The following is a 27,806-nucleotide window of genomic DNA, read 5'->3' as shown; positions in this document are numbered from 1 at the left end:
TGTTTTTTTTTTTTTCTTTCATGGTTTCACCTATACATTTTGCAGCAGATGAGGGGACTAGTCACCAAACTGCTCTGATATTTTAACATGAAGATACTGATGTTATGAATTTTAACATTTACCGAATGACATCTCAAAACATGGACAAACATGCAACCGCGGCAATGACTGGCAACGTGAGAGTTTGCATTTTCTTCAGATTTAAATGTCAACCGAGGTCAGAGAATCTACAGTATTGCACTAATACACAGATCAATAAATTAGTTTGATAGGAATTCTCAGCCAGAGAACAAAACACATGTAAACACAAGAAGAAAAGTGCAAAATAATTCATAATATTATTGTTTTAAATTCAAGCACATCCACCATAATTATCACTAATAGAAGTAACTAATAAATATAAAATAAATAGATACGACATGTAAAAACTTAAGTCATATGATGGCACTGTTATAAAGTAAACAGCTTTAGGTGTCAGTTTCCATAAGGCTAAATCTGACCACTGATGAAAGAAGGCAAGAACATGCAGGCAAGGGGGTTTTTAAGACACAAAAAGAAATTTTTAAGTTCTTTTTTTTTTTTTTTCCATTTGAGACGACATTATTGTACTGAAAATCAACTGCAGCACACACCCTTTACTGCGCGGGTTTCTACGGTCTCCTTCGTAAAGGCTTGGTTTAGGTGAAGACCAACTTATAGATGCTTTTGACAGAGAGCCCAGCGTGTGAGCCTTACAGTGAAGGAGCCACACAGAGCGAAATGGGCATTTTTGCTGTCGTTAAATTCTTAAACGAAACCATCAAGCAATCAGCATTATCCACATCATGGTCCTACTTAAACATCAGATTCACAACGGTGCCTCAAAGACGTAACATCTCACAAACTTATACCTGTTTTCTAAATGCTGGATTCCAATTATGACGTCATATTTCACAATATACTGCTACATATTAATGCTACATATTTGTTTTATTCAATCTAAATTTCATTTTTGTGCATCATCCTCACAAGTAAGAGCCTGACCCATTCTGGATTTCTGAGACCGGTTATCAAGGTTCAAAGGTCCAAAAATGACATTTAGAAGTTTAAAAAAAAAAAACAATGTAATGGAAATATTATTCCCAAATTAAGACATTCTTGGCGTTCCTGGACTGAAATTACTTGAGAATTATTGGGCCAACACACATACGCCGATACAATTTAATCTACATTATAGCCTGGTCACTCCACCATTTAAAAACAAAGCAATCGTCACAAACACTGTAATCACTGCAATCAGTGGATTTGTTTTCAGGAACAAAGTAAATCTGCAAAATCTTTTTGTGTCAAGTTCAGCTTTGACAGAGTCCAAAACAGGGGACGCTATCGTAGCTTATTCGCTGCGTTGAACCATTCATTTCATCACAGCACTTCACCACCTGCCCCTGCAAATACAGTCACCGCGTCACCAAACTTTAAGAACAAACATTTCACAGAGATATGCAAATTTATTTCACTGAAAAACTTCCTAGTGCGAGCAGGCCTTTAAGCTAGTATCAGCCAATATCACTGGCCTGGCCAATTAATAGGTCCCTGCGTACAGACCTCCGTGATGGCCCTGTAAAGTTTCTCTTTCATTCCTAAGATGAACAATATTTTAAGTTGGACCATGAATAAGAAGCAGCATCATCAGTATAACCATCACACTATTGCTATTGTCCGTTCTCTCTTTCTACCAGTGTGTGTGTTTGTGTGCATGTGTCTGTGCGTGTTAGAGAGGAACGGTTCAGCTGTGAATCCTCACCAGTGCGTCATCATTCATTCACAGAGGGTGACTCATCCATGCGCAACATGGATAGAAGCACACATACTGTACACCCCCTTGCTTGCAACCGTATAAGTAGCCTTAATACACAATTTGTTGGTACGCGCATTTGTTGAATGACAAACACACATAAAACCTACACCTTGCCATCACACAAGCCAAATACAAGGCAACCTCGCATAAAATTAAAAAGTGAACAGAGTGGACTTGTGTCTGCTTTCTTATTGCTTCACGTAACGTTTTCTGAACAATCCATCATTTTGAAACACGAGGCATCCGTCACAAAAACTTCAACTGCTGAAAGGAAAAAAAAAAAAAGTCAAGTCTATTTCCAGATCCATCGTCCATCGGCTACAACTTTGCCACCTTTGTGTGGCTGATTTGACCAGAGGCACCAACAAACAAACTGCATCGCAATATCAAACTTAAATAGACCAGCTAAGAAATGCAGATAAATCGATCCACATGAAGTGTAAAGGGACATTTTCATTGGCACGTGCCAGCCATGCACTTTCATTCAGATTATATATCTATTTATTCTATTTCTACATGATTGTTTGACTCGCTCTCAATGCTTGAATGCATGTAAAATGTCCATTTGACCTAAAGCTAATGTCCTCAATGGCAATCTAAACCACACAGGCGACTGACAATGTATGTTGTGATATTATTCTTCTAATGTGGGAAACAATTAACAATTTTTTTGGCAAAATAAATGTCTTAATAAGACAACTTATAGTTTCAAAGTGCTTATGGCAGATTGCGATTTGCCATCCATTAACTTTCATGAAATTTTACTGCACTATTTAAATATGGGCAGCAAGCATCACTGTAATCTCCCAGTTCTATGGACAGACACACAGAGGCGTTTACAGGGCTCCTCATACTGATCCTAGACCAGTAGAGTGGGAATTCATGGAGACTATTACAAGAAGATTTGGTCATTGTGTCCAACACAAAAAGGGTTTTACAGAAGACACAACTACATTATTTACACCATATGGCAGAGGGGATGATTTTCTATTTGCAGGCTATCTATACTATTTATAGTCATATAGAATCAAATATTCTATCTATTAAATCTGAGAATCAAATCAGATCCATTTATATATTTACACCGAATTGTGTTCATTCACATAAATCCTGTACAGTTCCCTACATGTCAATGTCATATCAAGACAAGGCGTTTAAGGGTTCAGTTAGTTGAAAACACACACAAGGCTTAGTGGTGCAAGTTGCTACGAGGGACAACATGGGGTCACACACACACACACATAGTTGCCAAGTTTATGGCAACAGGTAGAAGGTTGTGACTGCAGATGATGTCGACCACGTGGAGGAGTTTCTCAGCAGCGGCGTCATTTACTCCTGACTTTAAAAGTCTAACTTTTCAATCTTTTCCTGCATCTCTTCTCTTTCCCTCTACTTTTCCTTTACACGCTGCCTCTTTTTCCTTCTGTCCTGTCACTGGCTTTTTTCCTTTTTGACCTATGCCTGGCTCCCTTTCCTTCTATTGCAAGCAATTTCCTCCACTACAGTGTGCAAGTTAAACCTCTACATCCTCAACTTCTCCACCAGCACAGGCGACACCGAAAATACTCCCCAGATATTTTCTGTTTTAAGAGGTAGGGGACATGTGTGCAGGTGGGATGCAGCACCCTCCTGTGGTGTGCGCATATGTATTGTGTACTGTAAGTGTATGTTTTGTCAACACTTGAGCTGGTCTATTTCAGAGCACTCTGTGTCCATGTCAGAGTCATATAGCGAGTGGCCTGTAGGGTCGCTGTCGGGCGACAGTGGTGGGTCCTGTGGTGTGTGGGTGTGTGAAGTGTGTGTGTGAGTATCTTCCTGGAAAGTGTCCGTGCGGGAGTAGAGACCCAGATCAGGGAGTTTGGAGTCGCTGCCCTCTGTGGTGTCGTTGTAGCAGAAGTCCTCCAGGTCCACGAACCACTCAGGCCAGAAACGCCGGCGGATACGCTCACAGTACATGGCCAGGTTGATCAGCTCACCTGGAGGGGACAGACAGCTGAGTGGGTAAGGTGCTCTGCAAACCTGAGGAAGATACAACCCCTATCAGCTCCATAAGCACTGGTCTACAACTAAAATCAGAATCAATATCAAATATTATGGTTTTTTTTTTATTATTTTGCAGTCTATAGGATATTGAGTACAGAAGTTTCATAAAATTAAATAAAAATTGATTGAGACAGAGAGGTATGGCTAAAAAAAAAAACATGATTAGCTTGCAGCTAACTCATCCTTTTTATGTGAATTTTGATCATATGTGAACGTCAGCTCAGTGCTTGTGTGAACCTGTCAAGACAATAAGTCAGTTAGTAAAAAAAAAGGAGAGTTTTATTAGATGGTTTAAAAGAGACAACATCAAAGGAGGATTAGGAACATAGCACAACATATACATACAGTACAGTATATAAAACGTTATGGCAGAGAGCATGTGTTTAATTAAGCAATGTGAAAGTTGCAGGTGATGTTTTAATGATTGACATAACAATGAACACACTCAGAGTAGGGTCAGGAAGAGCATGGTTCATACTTCTGCATCCTGAGATATCATGCTAATTTGGTTGAACTGCTCCTTTAAAACTGTCTAGACTCTCATGGTCGATGCCCGTTTTTAACAGCTCACCTTTGATTAGCTGCTCCGGGCGTGTTCCTGGTAGCGTCCACATAGCAGGGGCCAGGTGACTGAACACCGCAGCATCTACTGCTGAAAGCTTAGAGCCCATGAGGTACTTCTTATCACCTAAGACAGCACAAGGGAAAAAAAAAGATATATCAGCACAAAAATACCATCCTCGCATACGCATGGTTTTCCTCTAACTGTCTAGAATGAAAACCTGCTGTATCTTCAAAGGATGGTGTTATATAATCTTAACTACTGACACTGAAAAAAGATTTTTACATAGAACGTCTATGCATGAAAAAACACTTCAGGCCACAAAATAAAAGGCATCAGAGATGAGCTGATGCAAAATTTTAACCTTAGCAAGCAACACTTATCATGGCTTGCACACTCTTAAATATGTCTCTCTTGCATCTCCTGCCTCAAACTGCCAGAGATTATGTATCCATTCTAGACTGCAATCTTAACCTCTACCACAGGAGGTCAGTATTGAGCTGTCAGTCTTTGCAGATGCTGCTATCCCTTGACAAGTACAAGCGTGATGTTGCTGGCTGTAGTTGTCCAGGCCCACGCTGACAAGCCATTACAGTTGTACTTTGCTAATAATGTGCGCACACAGCTGACACTAACTGTGTCAAACTTTTCCAATTACAAAGCCAATGTCCGCAAATGTCTTTGGTTACGGAGCAGAAAACCCAATTGTGCTGTACTGAAGACTTTTATATGGCCGAATTTAAGATGACTGGGTTGTTTGGTTTAGCTCGTATCTGCCAAATCACAAGAATCATTATTTATAAATTTAAAAAATAACTTCCAGATTTGTCACCTAGCAGAGTGGCCAGGGTGCGCATGTCCTTCTCCATCAGGGCGTAAACCTCCTCCTTAGAAAAGCGCCCGATCCCGTGTCCGTACATCTCCCTCTTGACGATCCCGCCGGTCAGGTGACTCAGGATCCACTTGAGCAGGTCACTCAGCGGTCCGCTCACCGACAGCATCTTCTGGGTCTCCTCCAGGTTGTCCACCCACTGACAGTAAGCTATGGTCCTGGGACAGAAACACATGTGCATTTGTACATTCAGATAATGTACAATACTAGTGCTACAACTGCTACTGCAACCACGGCTGCTCAGAAGAAGAAGGAGGAGAAGAAAAGACAAATAAGAAAAACTTCAATTTCTCAGCCAAATAAAATAAATACTTTATAATAAACACACACTCCCTAAATCCATGTAAAGAAGTCACACTGGTGAAGGACAGAAAAAAAAACCACTCTGGTCCCTCACCAGTAGAAATGTTCCTCCACCATTTTGGTGATGGCGCGGGACATGGCCTTCTCCTGCGGCGTCAGGCTCTTGTTGAGGCTCACGCCCAGCCTCTCCTCCAGGAAGTCGATGATGAATTCTGTGCCACACACCTGCTCCTGGTTGTACTCGATCCACGGCATCTTACCCTGCGGTGAAAGCTTCCCATCAAAGTAGTTCTGCAAGAGAAAAAAGGATTCAAGAAAGGCAGTGGCACGTGTGAGTGGAATCAGGAAAGAAGAGGAAAGAGGGAGGAAAACTGTGATAAAGGAGAAGATGAAAAAAATACAGAATAGAGAAAGTGGTTAGTGATAAGTATTTAGAGAATTAAATTGGAATTGGAACAAGACAAATCATTTAATGGAAATTTTAATTATCCCTTACAGGAAACTGAGTGGCTGGAGACAGGAGAGACTCCAAGTCTGACAGTAATTAATCACAGAAAAAGTAAGTACAACAAAAGACCAAATGAATGATTTTGCCCCCCAACACTCATTTCTATACCTGCGGTATTAGACAGATGAAGTAGTAGTGGTTTTTTTTCTGTCACAGACTCATAGCCACAGCTTTACCTGGTAGGGCAGATCAACCATGCGGAGGTAGGTCTCCATCTTAAGGCAGAAAGGGGACAGGGACGGGGCGCCAGTTTTGGGCCTGGAGAACTGGTGGAGTATGATGGCATCTTTAGAGTCCAGCTCTTCCTCCTTTCTGTGAGGAGCAAAGAATAACAAGGCTGCATGTCAAGCAGGACAGGCTGGTCTCCCATTTGGGGACAACAGGCCAGTTCCCATATTATTAACCTTTCAAATTTAGCTTTAAATGTTAAAGTTAGGGTTGAAGTCAGGTATCTTGAGGTTATGGCTTTGTGTCACACTTGTTATGCAGCTGTCTGTCAAAATAAAGAATTCAGTTATTCCAGAATATATTGTGTCCACATGCTGTATATTCTTAAATAAAGTTGTGTTTAATCAAATTAACACAAATTAAGTTGTATTCCATTTTAGGTGTTTTGGTTGTGCTTGAACTTGGAAGCAGCGATGCACATACACATTGCAATAAGGCAGATTTTTCCTTGGGGCCCACTAACAGTTTAATCCGGCCGTGAGGTTAGGCGAAGTCTCCAGGGAATTAATGGAAATGAACCCAGTATGCTCCTAAGTGACAAAAGCAAGTTAGTGTGTGTGGGCTTGTATTGTTATCTTTGTGAGAACCAAGTTCAAACAGCTGTTTGAAGAGTGAGATTTGGTTTAAAAGTTAAGGTTTGAATTAGATTTAGGCTAGGGTTAGCTTAAGAGCTGGTGGGTAGACATTTAGACAATGTGATGGTTAAATCAAGGTCCTCACAAGTATAGAAAGACAAATGTGTGCACTCGTCCGCCTGGGCCTGGGGTGTGTGTGGTTAGAACTGGCTATCATATCTTGTGGGATTGATGTGATTGATTGAATGAATCAAATGATCCGTAACCAAGGTCCTTTAACTGGCCCTGAGTGACTGTCAGCCCCTGGGCCGTTTACACTGGCTGAAGGAAAACTGCAGAGTCAAAATAATAAGGCATACCCTTCAGAAAGATTATGGTGCATTCACGTGGACAGCGTTGGAGATAGTACGCTACCTAATCGACAGGCACGGGGCCTACAAATGGCAACAACTTCACGTGGGCACAGTGCAGAATTACAGGGAGCTGTCCACAGCGAAGGGTGCTGAAAGCAGCAGCCTCAGATACAGGGGAGCTGTCTATTCCGCTGTGGTGCTGAAACGCCCGCTGACTCTCACAAAGGCTGTTTTTATTAGGCTTAGGTATTTAATACAAAGGCAGAACGGTATAGTAAAAATGAAGCCTAGTATTTATATAGAGAGCGCTGCAATAAAAAAAACCAACTAAACTAAACGGCCTGAGTAAGAGAAAAACATGTCCCATGTCCTCACATGTCCATCCAAATGAGCATTTAACTGCAACAACAAACGGCCTATATTTCCGCCATAAACGTATAAATATCGACCCCGCACTGACAACAGCTATAATGACACCAGCGTACAGGGCCGTGGCAGCAGAATGGAATTCCTTGTCAATAGAAATAAAATGATATAAATATCCTATTTGTTTTTCCTAACGAGACCAAATAATGCATCATCCGTGGTGTCTCCCTGTGACTTCTGCTGCGATAGTAGATGTCCTTCTAAACTGTGTTGTCGTAAAGCTGTGGGCCTGGACTGCAGGCAACCCGAGATTTTTAAAGACAACAGACTCGCTCAGCCAAAACCTCATTCCTGCCAATGAACAATCAATAATTATGGATGATATATTTATGTCTATAACATTACCTGCCATTTGTACTATGTTTGGGGCTTTGGCGTTTAACTGTTTACATTAGAGGTTGTAAAAGGTTTTAGACTGAAACCTAAGTCCGGAACATGTGTATGAAAGCGGAGGGGGTCACAATAAAGCACACAAAAGGTGAACTCATACATCATGTCGCCTCGTCCTTGAAATACAGACAAATGAAAGTGACCTGCTGTCACAGTCTGTAATGTCAATTCATGTGACTAGAGAGCTGTGTGTGACAGGCCTGGAGACTGAGAGACTATAACGTCTCAAACAAACAACATGGGAAATGAGCCGTTATCGTGATTTTATGATCGTCCTTAGTTTTGAATGACCGATACCAAAATAAATGCCCTCGCAGTTGGTCGCTCGAGCCATTAATCGAAGAAAAAAAAAAGACAATAAAGATGGAAATCTCCTGATGTGTGTGTTTGTGAGGAGGGGGTTGGAGGGTGGGGGGGTACGTTACATCACAACCCACCCACTCACGATTCCTTATTCTCCACTGACTCCGCTCTCACCCCGCCCAACCTGACGAGATTAAGTAATACCAAACCCCAGTGAAAATACAGCAGACCTGGGAGATCTGGAGTGAAAACATGAACAGAATAAGATCCACAGCGGCTTCCTGCTCAATTGTGCTCTGGCCCAAGAGGCCCTGGCTGTGGGAAGTGATGAGCTCTGCAGCTTCTACAGTGACTCCACTGACAGCCTCAGTGTTTGTTGTTGGGTACCTGATGGCCAGCAATTCGTGCAGCAAATAAGCAGCGGCAGCGAGCAGAGCCCCTCCGGTCAAATACAGCGTTTTCCGCCACCACGAGTCCGAACCCAAAGCTGACATTATCCCGCCGTAGTCCTGCAGTGGGTAGGCGATGATGTACCCATAAAACGAGAGCTGCTCATCGGGGCCCAGCAGGCCGGAGGAGAAGCTCTGGTTCTGGCCAAGATCAACCACACACGACCGCGTCCAGGCGAACCCGACGCGCCAGTACATACTCTCTGTCTCCGGCCACTTTCCGCCTCACTCTGGCAGCTCGGGGCTTCATCAGCGGGGGCTTCATGGGTGCCGAGGGCTGCAGGTGCTGGGGGACTGGGTGCGGAACAGCCGACTGGACACACGCATCCCGCCCGGGGCTTGTCCCCGCAGCGGGGTCGACATCCTCCGCAGCCCGCTCGGAGCTCGCTGGTTGTGGTCGCCCTCCTCGCTGTCAAGTCACAGAAAACAAACAACACAGCTTCCGGTTGCGTCCTACAAAATAAAAGTAAGTTTAAAAATCGTGTTTTGCAACATTCTTCGGCAAATGCCAAATAAAAATACACAGGTTAAATCTAAAAGTAAAATCATTCTTTTTTTTTTTTGCTTCAACTGTGTTAGTTTTAATAGTGTGTGATAATTTGATTACTACATAAACCAGTAATGTACTGTACTTGGATAAGAGATGACAAATTATTAATGCAGATAGTTGGACGAACAGATGTCAGTAGGGCCCCCAATGAATGGATAACAATCACAAAACATTTATATCAAAACAAACAAGCAAACATCTCTATCAGTGAAATTTAAGTTATAATAGATACTAATGAAAAGTAAAAAAAAATAACTGGTATGTTTATCAATAACAAATAAATAGCAGCAACAAGAAACTATGGATACGTAGATACACACATTCAATTCGATAATATCTACTAGTTTTCATTACCTTGTGCATCAGAGCGTTTTGTGTGGTCATTCAAACTGAACAATTAGATTTTATTTTGTAGGAGACGTGATGTAGCTTGTACTATTTCCGCTGCTGTCTGTAAGCTTCATGCAGCTAAGGTGACATCATGGGAACTGACTGTACCCAATGGTAACAGACTCCTAGAGGCAACTGCGGGTAAATACATCCTCTGACACTAATCTATCATTTAACATTCAATTTCCTAACAAAACAAACGAGAGAAAACTGCATAATTTGTTTGGTGTATTATGCCCACTTTAACTCAAACTTCTCAGTTATTAAAAGTACACTTTACATATCAAAACTCATATGTAATGTTACATATGCTCTGAATTCACCACTAGGGGTCCTACCACAGCAACTGTACAGAAGTGACATTGAAGTTAGGTAAAAGGACCGTGTATGACTTTTGTAACAAGCTGGATGGCTCTCCAAAGACATAACAGCTTGAATAACAGTAGTGACCCGCTTTGTTTTACACATCATACATTTTATTACCATAAATGTTCCTCCAAAAAAAAAAAAAAGAAAGAAAGAAAAAAGGAGACAAACATAGATTTTTCAAGTAAAACAATTTTGGGAAATTTTTTTTTTTTTTTTTTTTCTTTTTTTTATCAGAACTAGTAGGAATATTTAGGTGGGGTGAAGCCCTTTTATTTTCATGCCCATTCACGTGAACAGTCATGTAGCAGATGGAGCCCGCCTAAGGGGAGGAAAATGCCAGAACAAGGCCCTATCAAACTTGCCTCAAAGGATTCACTGTCACACTTGTGTCTCCTCACTCAGTGTAAGAAAGTGACACGGGAGCGGCCTTTAATTAGATGTTTATGTCCCTGTTTAGGTGGTTTTTCCCGACACAGACAAGTTCACAGGGAGCCACTGAGAGGAAAAAATGACTATGAATCCAATTAACACAACAACAATTACCCCTAATATACATTTTACAGTTCACCTGAACGGGGACGATGTGCTATTATGAAAGGTTTTCTCTGTAACCAGCAGCTTTTATTTTGTAAGGCTTTCAAGCACCTTGTTTTGAGTACAGCCACACACACACACACACAGCTGTATTACATCACAAAAATATAGAGACATCTACAGGTATATGCACACATATATTGCCACAACTCAGTGATTAAATAGATGGCAGAAGGTAAATAAAAATAAGAATGTACAACCCAAACTTTGCAGACAAATCTAGAACGATTGTAATTTGCATTTACCACCCCCCCCAAAAAAGCTGTTCTTTAGCTAATTAAAAAACAAAAGTTTAACAAAAATTTTACTTTACAACATACATTACTCTACAACTAAAGCAGAATAAATGCACAAATAATTACAATAAAAAGAAAAATAAGCTCTGCAGCAGGCAAAACAAATCATGACAGTGAAACAAAAAGGGGCACTTTCATATGAAGCACAAGTACGAAGCTAAACCAGCTCCATCGAAGTTTCCTTAATTAAGCAAAAACGTGAAGGATAAAATAAATGAATAGAATTATAAGGCTATTTACAACAGGGAAGAGGGAATGGGAGGAAGGAGGTGGCGTTGTCATGATTCAAAACAGTAAATTCTTGTTAAAACAGCTCATTTAAGAGGAGCCTCTCTTGGGATTTTTCCTGCCAAGGTTCATGATCAATCATCAGAGGGCAGGGGTATCCAATCACATCACAGTTGCACAGGGTGTCATCCAATCAGATCCACTCTTTAAACAGCACAGGATCAAATTATTTTACAGAGAAGACTACGGTACTATAGTCCCTGAGGAATGAAAACCCACCCAGACTGGCCGCTCACACATGTTGTACGCACACAGACACACACATGCACACACACAGTACTTGTGATCAAGTTTTCTCGAATCCCATGGAGCTTCGCACGAAATGACTCGCTCCTCTGGGGTGTTCAAGGATGTCAGGATCATCACAATGACAAGTTTCAAGCCCCGCAGTTCTCCCATCAGTTTATCCCACATTCCAGGCTCCCCTCTTCCCCTACACCCCCCCCCCCCCCCCCCCCCCCCAAAACATGTTCCTCAGTTTTAGTTCATTTTCAAGTCTGTAGCAGAGTAGAAGACAGCTGCTGTCACCAACCGACCATTCACCACAGGCAGTTCAATGGCTGCTTGCTCAAATCCATAAACCCATAATGATCAGAGAGAGAGGGGGAAAGTGAAGACATGGCTCTCTGAGTTTGTTGGGGGGTGTCAGTCGAAGATGAACATCTAGGTCAGCTGAAATGCGTGATTTTTTTTTTTTTTCCCCAAACTGACATCACAAAGTTGGTGCTGCGTGACATTTTAAAAAAAGTCCACCCCTCTCTACATCAACATTATGGATTCCCACAGAAATACAGACACAGCGTTAAGACTGGCTGTAGGAGTTGCTTTGGTTGCCGTTGGAGCTCTGGTCGCTCTCACTGGAGACAGGACAGAATGAAAGATGGAAACTCTCTTTCATATGTGAAACTTCATCTCATTGCAGACAAAGTGAAGTTGGGAGGAAATGTATCTGCAGATGATCTGAAGTTACTCTACTTAATTAACTCATTAGCATGTCTGCATTATTCAAACTGACTTTTCTTGTACATTTGGTTTAAAAACTCCTGGAATAGTATGTGCATGATATTACAATTGGACAGTGTAGGACACAGTATGAAGTTTTTTTTTTGGTAACGCACAGGAAAACCCACTTCAGCAAGTTTGATTCAAGATGGCACCAGGTAAATGCAGCTTTGTGCCGTTTACAGATGGCTAATTGTATTCACTGTATATTCATTTAAAAAACAAACAGCTCCATCAAATGCAATATGTTCGTACTGTATATAACAACAGGGCTGACACACAGAACCAAGTCAGACTTACCTGTTAGGGGGAGGTTTGGGCTTCGGCATCTTGTTGAGCACAGCAGCTATCTCCTTCCTGTCATCAAAATTTTTCCACTGGTCGTAGAGCTTCAGAATGACACGGATAATCTCCAGGATCTTGACAGGAAACACACATAAAATATATGTTAACTCATCACAACCCACAGCTGACAGCAGAGATAAACAGCACTTTATGGTGTGAACACATCAAAACCAAGGGAACTACAAGGTGACCAACACTCCAACTTGCTGCATTGAAAGTGAACAGTTACACAGTGTATCTTTTAAAAGGTAGAAACGGTTTTGACCAAAAAATGATCAGGTTTTCTTAGATTCTTCCTCATCAAAAATAACATGAGCAACTTTTGATAATGCAACAGAGGTAAATCTTACTTTGTCCATGTCAACAGAGAGCTCCGCAAACCACTGCCTGGCATCTTTCTGCTGCACCACACAGGCAACATGCAGACAAGCTGTGGGCAGAATAAAAGAAAAACGGATTATGTTACATCTAATAGAGTTTTTTTTCTATGTCAGTAATTAAATTATACGGCAGAAATGAGAAATACAGAGGGACAGATCTTACCCAGGGCAATCATGAAGGGAGGGTAGAGCAGACACAGGTCTGTCCTGTAAGTGTCATTCACTATACGCCTGGTGCAGACACATGACAGAAATTTGCATTTAAATATCTTTCACATGAAAACAAAAGACTTCTGTCACAAAGGCAAAAGATGTCCACAAACAGTATCATACCAGGCCAGGGGCAGCAGCATGTCCTCCTGTCCCATATCCTGCACATACTGCAACAGTGGTCTGTAGGGGTGGTACACAATCAGGCAGCAGTCCTGAAACAGAAGTTACATCATTTATAAGCCTCTTAATCAAGCCAAACTCAGAAGAAAAAAAAATATTTCTACTCACCATCAGCTCTAGAAGGTAGAATTCACATTCTAATATCTGTAAAGACACAAAGTAAAATTTCATTGTCAGAAACTCAGCTTAAAAATACACTCCTGTCAGGAAATGATCCTTTAAATATAAGTGGAACATGTGGACGGTCTGTCATGTTTCTTTCATTCTTTGTATGTATCTGTAACGACCTGCTGTGACGTTGCGTTTCACAGCTCTAATTCACTCCCACAGCAAATCACTTAACATCAAATACTTATACACAGTAAAAATCTAGATTTTAATTTTACATAATTTTTACATTACAAGATAGAGGAACCCTGATGAACATGTGAACAATTCTCCAATCACTAAAAGTATTTATTGAGAAACACGACTGTCAAATGAAATTGACCTTCTAAACACCATGGCTGTTGTCCTTGCCCCCTGTCTGCGACCATCGCTCACATTTACTACATCTGCAGAGGGGACATGAAAAATGATGCTTAGGAGTTGCAGCACCCCGCTAACTCTTTCTCTGCCATGTGAGCCGCTCCCTCCTTTTATCGCTCCATAGCGGCTCTCTATAAATAATAGTTTACATAGCTTTCTGGACAGGCAGCGTGTCAGAACAGCCCTGGTGACGTCCTGGCAACTCGGTGGAGACTCTGGATAAATAAAATCAAGCACTTGACGCCAGAGTGAGAGATGCTGCGCAGAACAAATGCACGCGGGTGGCCATGGTCGAAGCTTTCTCTCGCAACAACACAGTTTTCATCATATGACTGCAAACATTAGTTGTGGAATCTCACATACTGATAGACACTAATGTGGCAACACTGTCTTGGTATGCTGTAATGTAGCACGGCAGTGAATAAATAACTTTGCAGAGGAAGCATGAAAACAACTCACATAGATGATCCACTGGCATAGAGCTACTCTGAGTGGTTTAACTAGTGAATTATGTCTACTTTAGTTTTACTCAGTTTTAGCATGGATGCAATATACTTTAGTCTGAAACACAGTATATCTCTTATTTCAGGTTTTAAGTTGAAACCATCTCTTTTGATGTATTTTGCCCAAGACCACTGGAGCCCCACTGAAGCCTCACATGGGTTAATGTCAGGCCCATTCCTCAAACCCAGTTAGGCCCTTATCTTTGTCATTGTGTCATTAGACAACTAGCAGGGTTATTGCTTAACTTTTATCTATTATGTTGCATTTAATGTCTCAGGAATGTTATTTTGTTTTTATTTGAACACTTCCCTTAGAGTAAGTTGCCCTGGATAACAGCAACTAAATGCCTAAACTGTTACAAAGACTCTTTACTTACATGATTCATTCTGTAAGGGAACTCCTTTGGGAAGGCATAGGAAAATCTTGTTTTCACTGTTTGAGAAAAAAGAAGCAAAATTATTCTCTCTCTCCGTTGCACAAGAAAACCCAGTTTCACTGATATAAACTTTGCCAGTGGTACTTATAATCACAAGTTTAGGAAATGTGATACTGAGTGTTGTCACTTACACACAGATGTTGCTGCAGAGATCAGCCTAGTATTAGATACAACTCCAAATTCCTGAAAGGAACATATATGTTTAAGCTAAATACAACAAAACCCAGGTGAAAATAGATTAAAAAAAAAAAAAAGAAATCTAGTGCAGACCATGGACTTGTAGTTGGCCTAAGGGCCAAGGGAAATGATGGAAATGCTCAAAATGTGCTAGTGTAAAAATATCATCTTACTGGCAACACAGAAACTTCCATACCTCAACTTTGGAAGCCAGGAAAACACAAGTAGGAGCCATAAGCACTGGGTCTATACTTTTCAGGGAATACCTTGAAAAAAAGAAGTGATAAACCTTTATCAACTTTTGTGCTGCAATCTATAGGGAAGACTGTGACAAGAAAAATCTTACTGCACTTCAAGAGCTACAATAACTTCAATTTAAGAGTAATGGGCAATGTGTGTACTAGCTAGCATACTAGCTTTTAACTAGGACTGTGTTACATTGATAATGTGATATTTTTCTGGGTGATGTTGCAGTGCATCTATGATACTTTGAACAACGTTTTATTAATCATTTTGACTTGTCAGGGGAAAAGCAGGAAAAGCACAGGTATAGTTAATACTGCAGTTCAAAGGCACTGTAACTGCTAAAGCTAAAGGGTGTGCAGCCCTTACTGACATTATTGCTTATGACTGTGATTTTCCTGCTGTATGATGTCAAAATGTATGCTGTGAAAAAGGCCCATGTGAATATATTGGCCTTGCATAAGATGTCATTTCCTGTTTAGGTAATATTGCCTTCCAAATGTTGTGCACCCTGAAGAGACGACATTAAACTGAACCAAAATTTACTATAAGAAATACATATAATGATATTTAAACACTAAATTGTTATAGCTAAGCTCTGCCTCTTCTTTACCTGGCATAAAAGCGTTTGAAGTAAACAGTTGCGGTAGCAATGACCTGCTGCCGCAGCTTCAGGTGTTCCCCTAAAGCCTGGATCACTGACAGAGATGGAGAAAAATGTTACAGTTCCTCTGTTTTTGTTGAATAACACGTAAATGTACAGAGGGAAAACCCAAATCACAGAATATAATACATGCCATTCTCATTTCTTTTTACATAATATTATCAGTACTGTATTTGTACATGTGATGCTGTGTTATTCAGTGTAAAAAGATGAACAGGTATTTAATACCATTAGCAAAGAAGATCTGAAGCTTCCAGTACTCCTCTTCTGTTAGAAACTTCAGGTCCTTCTGCCGCTCTTTCATCAGGTCCTGTTTATCCAGGACCCACTGCAGACTGTCAAAGATAAAATGAATATCACTACTTAAATGTAATCACACTTAACGCTGGTTTGTCAAACTGTAAGCAACCTAGCTAGCGGGTAGCGCAGCAACATCACTATTTAAACCATAGTGCTAGCTGTTGCCGTCATGAAACATAACCACTATAAAAGGAAGGTAACGTAATTAAGCTTTTGAAAGCGATATATCTATAAACGTGTTCCTTTCTGACTGTGTATGTCAGCATCTATTTTTTTACAACACCAGGAGTTCAGGAGAGACAGCTAGCGGTGTCGTACGGTGCCGCTCAGACACAGCTAGGCCTCACAACAAAGACGACGATTTACAAAATAAAGATGTAACATGTCAATTTATTAGCAAAAACTTACTAATGAGAACTTTGCCAGAAGTTTCCCGCCATGGCGTAGCAGTTGAGGTAGAGAAATACACTTAAAATTTATATTTCTTGCCTACAAAGAAGTGAATACCACAGACAAAGTTGTTACGCTAAGCAGACACTGGGGTAACATTAAAAATCATCCGGAGTCTTGGGATCGAATGGTACCGGAATTTAAGTTCCGCTTTAAACACTCAACAAAAGAAAGTTTTAAATAAAGGTTTGAATTTTTCTTATTATCATTAAATTCGAAATGCATACAGTTGGTTTATTAGTACATAAAATTAATTCATTCACATTTATTTTTTTAATTATAATGTGCAAAATAAATGGGTGGAGGGATAAATGAGTGGGTCGGTGGTGGGTGTAGTGACAAATTGATGGATGTGCTATGAAATTAAATACACTATGAGCAAATACAGTAATACAGTATAATGAGTAAAGGGGCAATGGTATGTGCAGTTAATGGGTGTAAAACCCGCACTGCATTCAATTATGTGGGTTAGTCCACTGGAACATTTCACAATTATAAAATTGAGAGTCTTTCAGTAGCCTATAATACGTTAATTTCTTGACGTAACCGTGATAAATGTTTGTAGCGACGCTCACCCTGGGGTTGGGAAGGTTCTACATTCCTCTGTAGAGCTGTGGGAAGGGCTGAGGAGGATATAAAGACCCCACTGCAGGCTGAAGGTGTGAGTGACCAGTTTCCAGTCTCCAGTTGAAGTTTCAGCAGTTACAGGAAAAGTCAACATGAGCCGCAGTCCAGAGAGGATGTCTTCATACCGCCGTCATTTCGAGGGCGCCTTGGCCGCCCTTCCTGCCTACCAGCTCCGGGTCTCCAGTCCATCTCCCACTCGTAGGGAGACTCGCCACCGGTCGGCCAGCCTTACCCGGAGCGGTGGGTCGGTGGGGCGCAGGGCTCTCTCCAATAAGGCTCGCATGACCAGGTGGGTTACCTATACTATTGAACTTCTATAGGGTATTCAGAGTTTTGTCCTGATTGATCTGAATTCAGCTATTAAATACTAAATTCAGATCACATTGGTATAACTGTGTGAATGCATATTGAGTGCATTTTACAGAGGAGGTGATCAAAATTACAGAAAGATAAAGAAGTGAAGTCGAGATACATTGCACTTGGCACCTCCAATGAATGTGTGCAAGAGCATGAATATAAAGCAGCTGATGGATCAGTCAAGCGTTGTTAAAATATAGAAGGATACATTAAATCAATGCAATGATTAATCTGTACTCTTTCCTGCTCCTGTCTACAGCAGTGTGAGTATGGGAGCGCTGTGTCTTGGTATGTCCCTGGGGCTCGGGCCACAACTGGACATGGATGCTGCTGCAGCAGAGAACCAGGCCTTTATGGTCACTCGAACCAGTGAGAGGCAGGAGATGGTAGCCCTCAATGACCGCTTGGCAGCTTACATTGAAAAGGCAAGAGGCCCCTCACACCACACACACGCACAAATTTGTATACTGGCAATCATGTCTCAGTTTTTAAATACAAAACAAAACACCTCAGATACATGTATTCACACGCTTGTTTCTCTTTTTCATTTCTTGACCTTTGAACTTAACTGTAATCAGACTTTAATCTTGTCCTTTTAAACCGACTAAAGAAGTAAATGGCAGTGCAATACAACCAGTGACAGTTTTTGTACTTTCAACTTGTGATCATAAAGTTTGTGTGCTTGTTCCTTCCTGTAGGTGCGAACATTGGAGTCGACAAACAAGCTGCTGGAGGCTGAGATTGAGGCCCTGAAGGGTCGCCATGTCAAACCGTCAGGCCTCAGGCAGCTGTACGAATCTCAGCTGAGGGACCTCAACAGGGACGCTGAGACGATGAGAGTTCAGAGGGTGAGAGACATTTAACACAACATACCACCATGGTTTGTTGTGATTAGTATAGGTGTTGTCATTCCGTTTGGTAGACTTAATGGTGCTCCTTTCCACTCAATTATGTTCTCCATTTTTAAAACAATTTAACCACTGTATCCTTGGTCTGTACAGGATATGTCTTTGGCAGCCAAGGAGGCAATACTGGGCCAGTTGGACATGCTGAAGGTCAAATATGACGAAGCTGTGGAGGCCAGGAAAGAGACAGAGCACGACATAGAGGCGCTACGTCCGGTAAGACACAGTGGAAAGTATACTCTTTTCCCAAATTGGAATTTAGTAATAATGCAAAGATGTAATTTAACAGAGCACTTGTACACAGATTCTTTTTTTATTTGACCTGACTAACCACACATGCGGTTATGTGTCAATCTGTCCCAGGATGTGGATAAAGCAACCTCAGACCGGATTGCTTTGGACAAGCAGCTGGAAAACCTGGAGACTGAGCTGGCCTTCCTGCAGAGAGTTCACAAGGAGGTATGTGTGGCTGCCCACAAGTCTGTCCATTCACGGCATACTGTGTATATCAGTCATTGTCTGGTGGCTGGCATGCCTTTAATTTTATCATTGATGGTTTAATAGGCTGGTGATTATTGCTATGACAGGTTATACTTAAATCCAGACTTTGTTGATGGATTGAGTGAGTAAGACCATACACATGGCAATTATCAGTATGGTGTGAAGGGCTCATAGGAAGCTAAACGGGAAATCTGAGACTAACCTGTAGCATGGAGTGGTGGAGTGAACCTTCCTTAATGACATTTTTTCATAGTTCTGATTCATATTACTGAAGAAAAGTGACATAGACCAACATTTTACATTAATTTGAGATACAGACCACAATGTTTTATTGCTGCCTGCATTGCTGTTCTTTTAACTCTCATTGTTTGTGATGCACTGAAAGGAAATTGAGGAGCTCATGCAGCAGATTTATTCAGCATCCACCAAAGTGGATGTGACCTTCGGCCTCCCGGACTTGTCCTCTGCTCTGAGACAGATTCAGTCTCAGTATGACAGCATTGCCGCCAAAAACCTACAGGTAGGATGTAACTATGAAACTGTAATATGTTCAGACTTTGGAGAGTTTGTCTTCCTTTGTATATTTTCACCGAAAGGAACTTTGACAAATAATGCGATGTCCTAAGCACATTAGTATTTGCGTTCAGACACTATGAAAGTATGTAAAGCTACACAAAGGCACTACACTTTGTTAAAATGCTTTATATGTTTGTTCGTGCACAGGAGATGGACGCCTGGTACAAGACAAAGTTTCAGGACCTGAATAGTGCCTCCACCAAACACGTTCAAAGTCTTCGAAGTCTGAGAGAGGAAATCGCAGGCTATAAGAAGGATGTAAGTATGCTTTCTGTTCTTGTTTATGGCTGGCAACGCCACCACTTAGCCTAAAAAAAGCTGCATATATATGTGTGCCTTAAGATCCTCAACAAGGAACGCGAATTGGAGGCACTGAAGACGAGGAATGAGTATTTGGAGGCTCAGATCCGTGAAGTAGCCGAGAAATACAAAAAGGAGGAGGAGGACTTACAGGTATGATATGGCATTAACTATAAAATATATATTTTACAGTCATCCTGTGGCCAGAAACTCTTGAAAACAAAGCTATTCCATTCTATCTATTAGGGACGTATAGAAGGGATTAAACTGGATCTGAAGGTGACCAAGGAGAAAATAGCTCTGCTGCTGAGGGAATATCAGGACCTACTGAATGTCAAGATGGCTCTGGAGATTGAGATCACCACCTACAGGTTAACAAAACACTGACATAGGTTTTAAGTGGTAAGGTCAAACCTAACTGAGCAGATCACCGTGGCATTTCATATGTAAGCATATTTTTAATGAACAGAAAATAAGAATTGGACCGATCTCCATATAACGTCCTCTGTCTGTGTTTTTTTTAAACATGATTTCCTTCTGTGTACTTTGCAGGAAGCTGATCGAAGGGGAAGATAGCCGGCTGAGCACAATGGTTCAGAACCTGTCGCTGACTGGACGGTTACTGACTTCCAGTGTTAGCATGCATGCTGCTTCAGCTTCAGATAGCACTGCACCTGCAACAGCTTCGAAGCTGGATGACGCCCCCAGTGACAGGAGCAGGAGCAAGACTGAGAAGGCTCCAGGTGCTAGCAGAGCTGGAGGGGAGGTGGCCTCTTCAGACAACCAGACAGACGGTAGCTTAGAGGAGCAGGCTACAGAGATGTCTGAGAGGAAGACAGTCCTCATCAGGTAGAGGGAGAATTTGACACAGAATGTCTACTACCTAACATCTGTGATAGTTTCTAGTCACATATTTTAGTGACCAAACAATACAGTAATCTTTCTTAATCTTTTTTCTTCTACCTGTTGTCCTTTTTTTTCCCAGAACGGTTAAGACAGATGACAACTCTTATGAGAGCAACACACAGGAGCGCACCATCACCATTTCTGGAGCAGCTGATGACACAGATGAATAAAACCATTTCTCTTTCCAAAATTTTACCAGCTGACTGTATGTTGTACACCAATTCCTGTTAAATAATCTCAATGCTTTGAAAATCTTCAAATTAAAATTTTAGTTTAAGAGAAAACACACAGCACAGCATGGAGAGGAATTCCAACTCGTACTCCAACAGCATGTGCCCATTTCAAGGATTGTGTTTATCTTCCATGGAAACTTTTGCACTGTGTCCTTCCACCCTGCCCTGCCTGCTCCTAACTCTGTAAGCTTTCCTTGGCTCTATGCTCGTTTAATCCTCCTGTGTGTAGGGGACATGTCTTTGAAAGTAACAAAATAAACAGCAAGCAAGCATAGTTGTGGTTGTCATTTAATTCAGTCTGATTATACACACATCCTCACTTTTTTTTTTTGTTTTTTCATTATTCGAACTAAAGCAGTACAGTCTTTCCCACCAATATTCAAGGAAGTACTACTGACACAACTACCATATGTAAACTTTTGATTTCACTGTTTTGAAAAGAAAAGAAATTAAGTAACTGTCAAGAAAGATTTCATTTAATAGAAAGTTCCATTAGTTGCATTACAACCAAAGTAAACTGATACCCTCTCTAAAACCTTCATAATTACTTGTGAGGACAACTGGTGTTGTCTATGTAACTAAATATTCTAAAATTGTATGTATAGTTAAGAAGATTATTTATATTAAATAGAAAACCATACTTAGGCACGTGGCTGACTGTTGGAGACGGTGAGAGTACTGTTACCTTGTTGCATAAGTTGCATAAAACCCCTTCATTGTTTCCTCCAGTGTGTCCCATCTTCACATTTACAGACAAATACAAAGGAATAGAAAAGCAGAGGGAAGTAGTGCAATTAGCAGTACAAAATAATTTGGCATCTCACCAAAAAAAAAAGGCAATTTTGATAAATTACAGCTCTATAAAATGAAGTTATCAGCTGGGATTCCACTGAAAAAGCACCAACTGAGACAGGAGTCATTATTATATGAATGTGTTTCTAGTGCAGTGGTTTGGGTTCATCACCCACTCCCCCTGCGAGGCGATAAACTGCAAGGCTGACTTCATGTGCAAGGGCATCAGCACTCTCCTAAGACACAAATACAACATGGAGAGCAACGGCATTATTCACATTCACATATTCTACGATACGGGTATTTTTGCGCAGTGACAAAGGTGTGAGAGTCAAGGACAGAAGAGTCTCCCACAAAGGATGAAAAATAGAATCGGATTTCTCACCTGTGTTTCTGCCTCGGCGTAAACTCTCACCACATCCTCTGTGCCAGAGGGTCTCACAAAGGAGCGTGCCTGTTTGTGCTTCTTCACTAAACTGTCAATGGCCTCCTGCAGCCCTGCCGGATTCACTGCCCGTCTCTCTGCATCTGTCGTGTCAATCACTCTGCGGTCCGCCACCTACAGAAAAAACATCATGTACAAATACAGCTATGTATAACTGAATGTGTGGAACTGAGGGGAGGGGAATACAGATTATGTTTTAAGATTATGTTTTAGATTATGTACACACAAGTTAGTAAAATTCTGCTTTCATGAACATTTTTGAAACATTTTTGATAAAATTCAAGGACTTTCAAGGACTGTTTTGTAGTAGCCTTCACACTTTGACAGAGGCAAAGAAAAAAAATTTCCCTACAGGATTAGATATACATGATGATACATAAATTAATGAGTACCTTGACTTTAAGCTGCCTGTTTGGCAGGTCACTGTAGATAGCGTCCCACTGTTGAACAGTCATACCCTTGATGGCTAATATAGCTTCAATCAGCAGCATGTCGGAAATGGCGTCACCAACAGTCTTTAGAAGACAAAAACACAAATATTATCAGCTTTAATAATGTTATGTATTGCTACTTGGCATAAAAATTGTTTCAATGTTGGAATGATATATATGATATATATCCCGGTCCAATATGCGTGTGTGTGTGTTAGTTTGTCTCTACCTGGTTGATGACGTTGGTAGTGCTCTGTAGCAGGAGAGCTGCTCTCTTGCTCTCGTCGTTGGAGTTGGGGTCCTCAGCGAGCTGCTGGATCTTCTCTTCAGCCTTCTTACTGAACAACACCTGAACACAACACAAACACATTTTGAAACAGGCCTGAACACCAAACACACACATATTCTAAGACCTAAATTAATAGTTCAGTTATGATGCCAGAAATAGCAGAACATGGACGCAGAGGACAGTTGTTTTTATTCTGGTGCTAGATGTGTGGATTACTTGTGCTTTTGTTCGAGTGTGTGCCTGTGTCTGATATGCTCACCGTTCCATGGCCATTGGCCTCAAAGTAGACACCAATGTCAAACGCCTGGGCTGCATGGTGAAGGTGCTTCACTCCAGTCTTAGTACACCTGACTATTACCTAAGTGACAGCAAAAGACATGAGCACTAACTCCTCCACATACTGTAAATGTAGAAATAACAAGGAAAGCAGTCTGTGTGTGTTTTGTCTCACCTTCATCGTGTCTTCCAGATAGCGTGTTGAGCTTCCGTTTGCATAAGCGGTTTGCACCACCGCTATCTTCAAGTCTAAACTAGCCTGTATATCCACAAAGATCAAGTATTTATTAAGAGTTTATGTGTGTGTGTGTGCACATATTTGTTAGCGTGTCTGTATACGAGATTGTACCTGTGTGAGAAGCTCTTTAAGGAAAGTGCTGATGAGAGTAGCTATCTTGTCTCCATCCAGCAGGTGAAACCGTCCCTCAGAGTCAGTGTAGTAGTAAACTATTCGGTCAGCATCACCGTCAAAGGAACAACAACGCTCCCCTGGGTTAATATTAATACCTTCACAGAGAGAGATAAAACAGGAGTGGGAAATTAAAGCAGCTTCTTCTTTTCTTGTACACTTATATACTTTTTAACCATATGAAACACTGACAGGGTTTAAAATCTTTTACCCATCGGAGGTTTTTGCTGCACTTTGACAAAGTCGGCCCCACACTGGTGGTTGAGCTTTCCTTTGCTTCCGTCGTTGAAGAGTGAAATCTGCAGTTCCCTCTTCAGGTGACTCTCCATCTCACGCACCTTCAGCGCCCCAATGCCGTTAGCACCGTCCACAGACAGGTGCTTCTGGTCATCTGTACAGTTGGACGCCTACAACAGAGGAAAAGATGGAAAGGAAGGAGAAAGAAGTCACTGTTTGTTGAACGGACAAACTGAAAAACCCACACACACGCCCAGCAGCATACAGTTACTGTACTCGAATTAAGTCACAAGAACACACGACACACCCTGTTTCCTTACATTCTTGATGAGCTGAATGAAAGCCTGGCACAGTTTGCGGTAGTATCCTTCCACTGTGGCCTCTCCATATTTACCCTGTGTGTTCTGACAGCAAACCATGTAGTGGAGCTGTGGGGTAGTCACCAAACCATAGTCTGACAGGACAGAATCAGAAGAAAAAAAAAAGAAAAAAAGTTGAGAAATTAATCAAAACTAAGCAAACAATCAAATAAATTTATATGAGTATATGCTAGTTTAATTAACCTTACCTTTGCTGTGACCACCAAGAGCAGACACTCCATCCAGTACTGCCTGTGAAAGGCTGGCGCTACTGCTCCTGTAATTAAGCGGCAAAGATTTAATTCGAATGAGAAAGATTAATCCAAGCATTACAAGCTCTATTGTGCCAAAGCTGAGGAAAATCTGTAGGCTTAATAGCATATTATGGTGAGGAACCATTATTTCCACTTGATTTAAAGGTCAGGTCAAGCAGGAGGAGCTCAGTGAACCACTACAGTATTTTTAATGATTTAATGTGGTATTTTTCAGTCTATGGTTAAAATTTTATTGTAGATTTGAGCAATTGCTGCCCTGGTCTCTGTGTTTACAAAAAATAACGCTAACAGGCATTTAAATAGTCTTGGAGCAGCACTTAATAGTTTAGAGCACAGCACTGTTACCTGGATGACATTTCCTTATATATGAAATGTGTTTTATTCCATCCAACTAGTTAACATAAATGTACCTGGTGTCTTTGCCCACAAAAACATTAGCCTCCAGGCTCATGTCTATGGCTTCCTTTTCTATTATGTCTTTCAAAGCAGTCAGTAAATCGTCCTGCTCTGCATTGGCGAGCTGGGTGGCATAGCCCTCCCATGCCGGTGTCACCATCTCTCCCAGGGGGTCAATCAGCTTCACCCCGTTGTCCTCCTACACCAGTTCAAATAGAAAAGGGGTGAAGAAGAGGGTTAGGATTATGATGTGTGTATAGGATTCTTTAAACTGGTGGGATCACAAACAAAATTAGCTAAAAGACAGACAGACAGTAGACAGGGCAAGGTGAAAACAAGAATGCCACAATAAAAATGTTTTAATACAAATTATTATTACACTACCTCTGGGTTGTGTGATGCGGTGACCATGACTCCAATGGTGGCTTTGGTCTTTTTGGAGCGGAGCGTGGCCAGCAGTCCCATTCTGAACATGATGTGGTCCAGCTGTTTGGCGCTGGTCCTGAAGCCAGCGGTACCATACTGCAAAACCAACCCTGCAGGCTTCGGGTGCTGACTGGAATGTTTTGATACATCCTGGAACTGAGCCATTTCTGAAACAGTCAGTGGTGGTGGAAACATTCAGGTGTTTTGAGCAAGTAAAAGTAGGCTTTACAGGAATGTAAAATACTTTGCAAATACAAGATCTGCCATCAAAATCTGAATTCATAAAAAGTGCATTTAGTAAAAGTACTCATTAAACAGCAAAACAACCCTTGCTAATGTTACATTATGATATTGTAGGGATAAAATTACTAATTCTCCAGATCCACATATGCAGCAAACTGAACAATAAATACAAAAAGGGAAAACACATGCAACAAGAACTGCTATGCTGACAGTGCTCTGGGATGGGAGAATATTTGGATAAAAAGCAGCGTTACAGAAACTGACATTTGTCAAGTGAAAAAGTAACCAGAGAAGACTGGTTACTTTTAAAATATGTTGGAATTCCCTTTGGTAAATATAATTTCATATTTACCAAAGGGTATATGGTGCTGCCAGTTTGTCTGGAGACAGTTTAACAACAGCACTCCCTCCGTACACTATGGGGTTCTTATATGTACAAATATATTACACCACATTGCTCCCCCTAGTGTCCCAGAGCACTTCTGGTGTAGCATTTCTTGTTGAATGTGTTTTCCCTATTTGTATCTGTTTTGGTATTTGCAGCATTTCTGGATTTGAAGCACATTTCCCTTAATGTTTGTTCTTTTGCTAATATTCATGCTTTGCATTTCCACAATAAGGGCAACCATACTTCGGCCCCTGTTGTGGAAATGCAAATCACAAAGCACTGGAGGAACTTTTACCCCTGGGAATGTTCTTGGATGTCAGTTCTTGGGAAAACTAAAGTTCCTGGAACTATTATTGAAAATGCACCTTAAGAAAAATTTGCAGTAATGGCTTTTTAAAAAAGATCTTTCTCTGTAGGATAAAGTCCTGAGAGATCCCTAGAAAACACCCAAACAGCAAATGCAGAAACTTTATTTCTAGCAAAGAAAAAACACCATACAATACATACACCACATATCTTTTTCAGGCTCCTAATGAAAACAACGCCCAGACCAAACTTTTATATGAAATGTCAAAGGACAAGAAGAGGGGCAAAGTTTACAGCAAACTACAGCAGCAATCTGTCGCCTGCTAAAAAGATAAAGCTCAGTAAACTGAATCATAGCAAATGAATGACTGAACTCACTCTGACTATAATAACGTATCAACACACAGCACAAGGTGGTGCTTTCAGCGCTAAACGTAAAAAAGTAAAACTTGTTAGAGCATTAAAATGTTTTTAATTCACTTACTGTGTTGTTTTAAGGAGGATCAGTGCTGCACTGTATGAAAGGCTTCCTGTTTTTCCGGTTCCTCCTCTCCTTCACATTGACGACGTGGCTACATTTCCGCGTACGTCACGTGACGCAAGTACGCTCAGCGTGCCAGTCAGTGCGCTTTTCACGCACGGATGGTTTACTTCCACCACAGTGACTTTACTCTGATGCAGGGCTGCCTCTCGAGCACGGCAGCTGCTTCAAATGACCATATGGCATCTGATGATTTCACTTTATATGTTGTATGCATGTTTTTAAAACAATAAAAGGCTTCCTGTTTTATATATATATATATATATATATATTTTTTTTTTTTTTCCTTTCTTTTTTTAACATTCCAAATAAACGCAATAAAAACGCGATTTAGGGCCCAAAACAGTTTTGAGCGCAAATATGAAGCCTGGTCTCAATTTCTTGTTCAATGTTCGGTTTGTTCTTGGCCTTCAGGACATAGCTCGGATCTAATGTCACCGCTGGTCACCACCACCAAGCATTTGGGAAATTAGAGGGGCTGCTTATCTAGAAAATGTGTAACCTTCATCATCTGTCAGCCTGCATGCTGTGCGTGCAAACCTGTGTGATGCATAGCCCACATGCAGCAGCGCATAAGCCACACTCACGCTCGTATATTTAACCCTTTGGCGCACCGTGATATGAGTTTCTGCACAGTGACCCCATATCGACTCCCCTTTAAGAGACGTGGGATGCGACGTGTGTCACCCAACCACGTCCTAGCACCCGCTGGGGGAGGAGATTCTAGATGGACGTATAGATAGGCCAAATAAATAAACAAACGACAGGGGGAAGGAGAAAAGGAAATTCCCTTCTGTCTTTTCCTCTTCC

The 27,806-nt window shown here is 41.2% G+C and overlaps 4 protein-coding genes across 5 annotated transcripts; 1 reads left to right on the top strand and 3 right to left on the bottom strand.

The window, feature by feature from the left end:
• Positions 1-529: 529 nt before the first annotated feature.
• On the bottom strand, positions 530-9,280 carry faxca (failed axon connections homolog, metaxin like GST domain containing a). The gene is made up of 6 exons (XM_041063699.1): positions 8,808-9,280; positions 6,322-6,457; positions 5,732-5,928; positions 5,275-5,492; positions 4,452-4,568; positions 530-3,813 (listed from the first exon to the last, which is right to left on the bottom strand). Exons 1-6 carry the CDS (start codon positions 9,065-9,067, stop codon positions 3,512-3,514), a joined length of 1,230 nt encoding a protein of 409 aa, XP_040919633.1. The 5' UTR covers positions 9,068-9,280; the 3' UTR covers positions 530-3,511.
• Positions 9,281-10,456: 1,176 nt separating this feature from the next.
• On the bottom strand, positions 10,457-16,876 carry ccnc (cyclin C). The gene is made up of 12 exons (XM_041064934.1): positions 16,737-16,876; positions 16,257-16,363; positions 15,978-16,062; positions 15,318-15,387; positions 15,076-15,127; positions 14,885-14,940; positions 13,585-13,620; positions 13,417-13,508; positions 13,247-13,314; positions 13,054-13,133; positions 12,659-12,777; positions 10,457-12,213 (listed from the first exon to the last, which is right to left on the bottom strand). The coding sequence occupies exons 1-12, from the start codon at positions 16,766-16,768 to the stop codon at positions 12,159-12,161; spliced, it is 852 nt and encodes a 283-aa protein (XP_040920868.1). The 5' UTR covers positions 16,769-16,876; the 3' UTR covers positions 10,457-12,158.
• Positions 16,877-17,491: 615 nt separating this feature from the next.
• On the top strand, positions 17,492-21,120 carry ngs (notochord granular surface). Its single transcript, XM_041065209.1, has 11 exons — positions 17,492-17,694; positions 18,022-18,187; positions 18,461-18,610; positions 18,764-18,883; positions 19,031-19,126; positions 19,554-19,688; positions 19,892-20,002; positions 20,087-20,197; positions 20,291-20,415; positions 20,597-20,893; positions 21,030-21,120. The coding sequence occupies exons 1-11, from the start codon at positions 17,498-17,500 to the stop codon at positions 21,118-21,120; spliced, it is 1,599 nt and encodes a 532-aa protein (XP_040921143.1). The 5' UTR covers positions 17,492-17,497.
• Positions 21,121-21,460: 340 nt separating this feature from the next.
• On the bottom strand, positions 21,461-27,010 carry pgm3 (phosphoglucomutase 3). Of its 2 annotated transcripts, XM_041065207.1 has the most exons (13): positions 26,940-27,010; positions 25,477-25,685; positions 25,107-25,291; positions 24,631-24,698; positions 24,383-24,516; positions 24,037-24,232; positions 23,766-23,923; positions 23,592-23,675; positions 23,400-23,498; positions 23,081-23,200; positions 22,813-22,935; positions 22,361-22,534; positions 21,461-22,211 (listed from the first exon to the last, which is right to left on the bottom strand). In XM_041065207.1, the coding sequence occupies exons 2-13, from the start codon at positions 25,681-25,683 to the stop codon at positions 22,122-22,124; spliced, it is 1,638 nt and encodes a 545-aa protein (XP_040921141.1). In that variant the 5' UTR covers positions 25,684-25,685; positions 26,940-27,010; the 3' UTR covers positions 21,461-22,121. The 2 variants fall into 2 exon arrangements, with proteins under 2 accessions (XP_040921141.1, XP_040921142.1); XM_041065208.1 differs by lacking the exon at positions 23,592-23,675.
• Positions 27,011-27,806: the final 796 nt, after the last annotated feature.

This window comes from Toxotes jaculatrix, chromosome 19 (assembly GCF_017976425.1).
Source record: "Toxotes jaculatrix isolate fToxJac2 chromosome 19, fToxJac2.pri, whole genome shotgun sequence".
In the NCBI taxonomy this organism is placed as follows: Eukaryota; Metazoa; Chordata; class Actinopteri; family Toxotidae; genus Toxotes; species Toxotes jaculatrix.
Note: the sequence above shows the minus strand (reverse complement) of the source record. Positions and strands in the feature narration are given on the sequence as shown.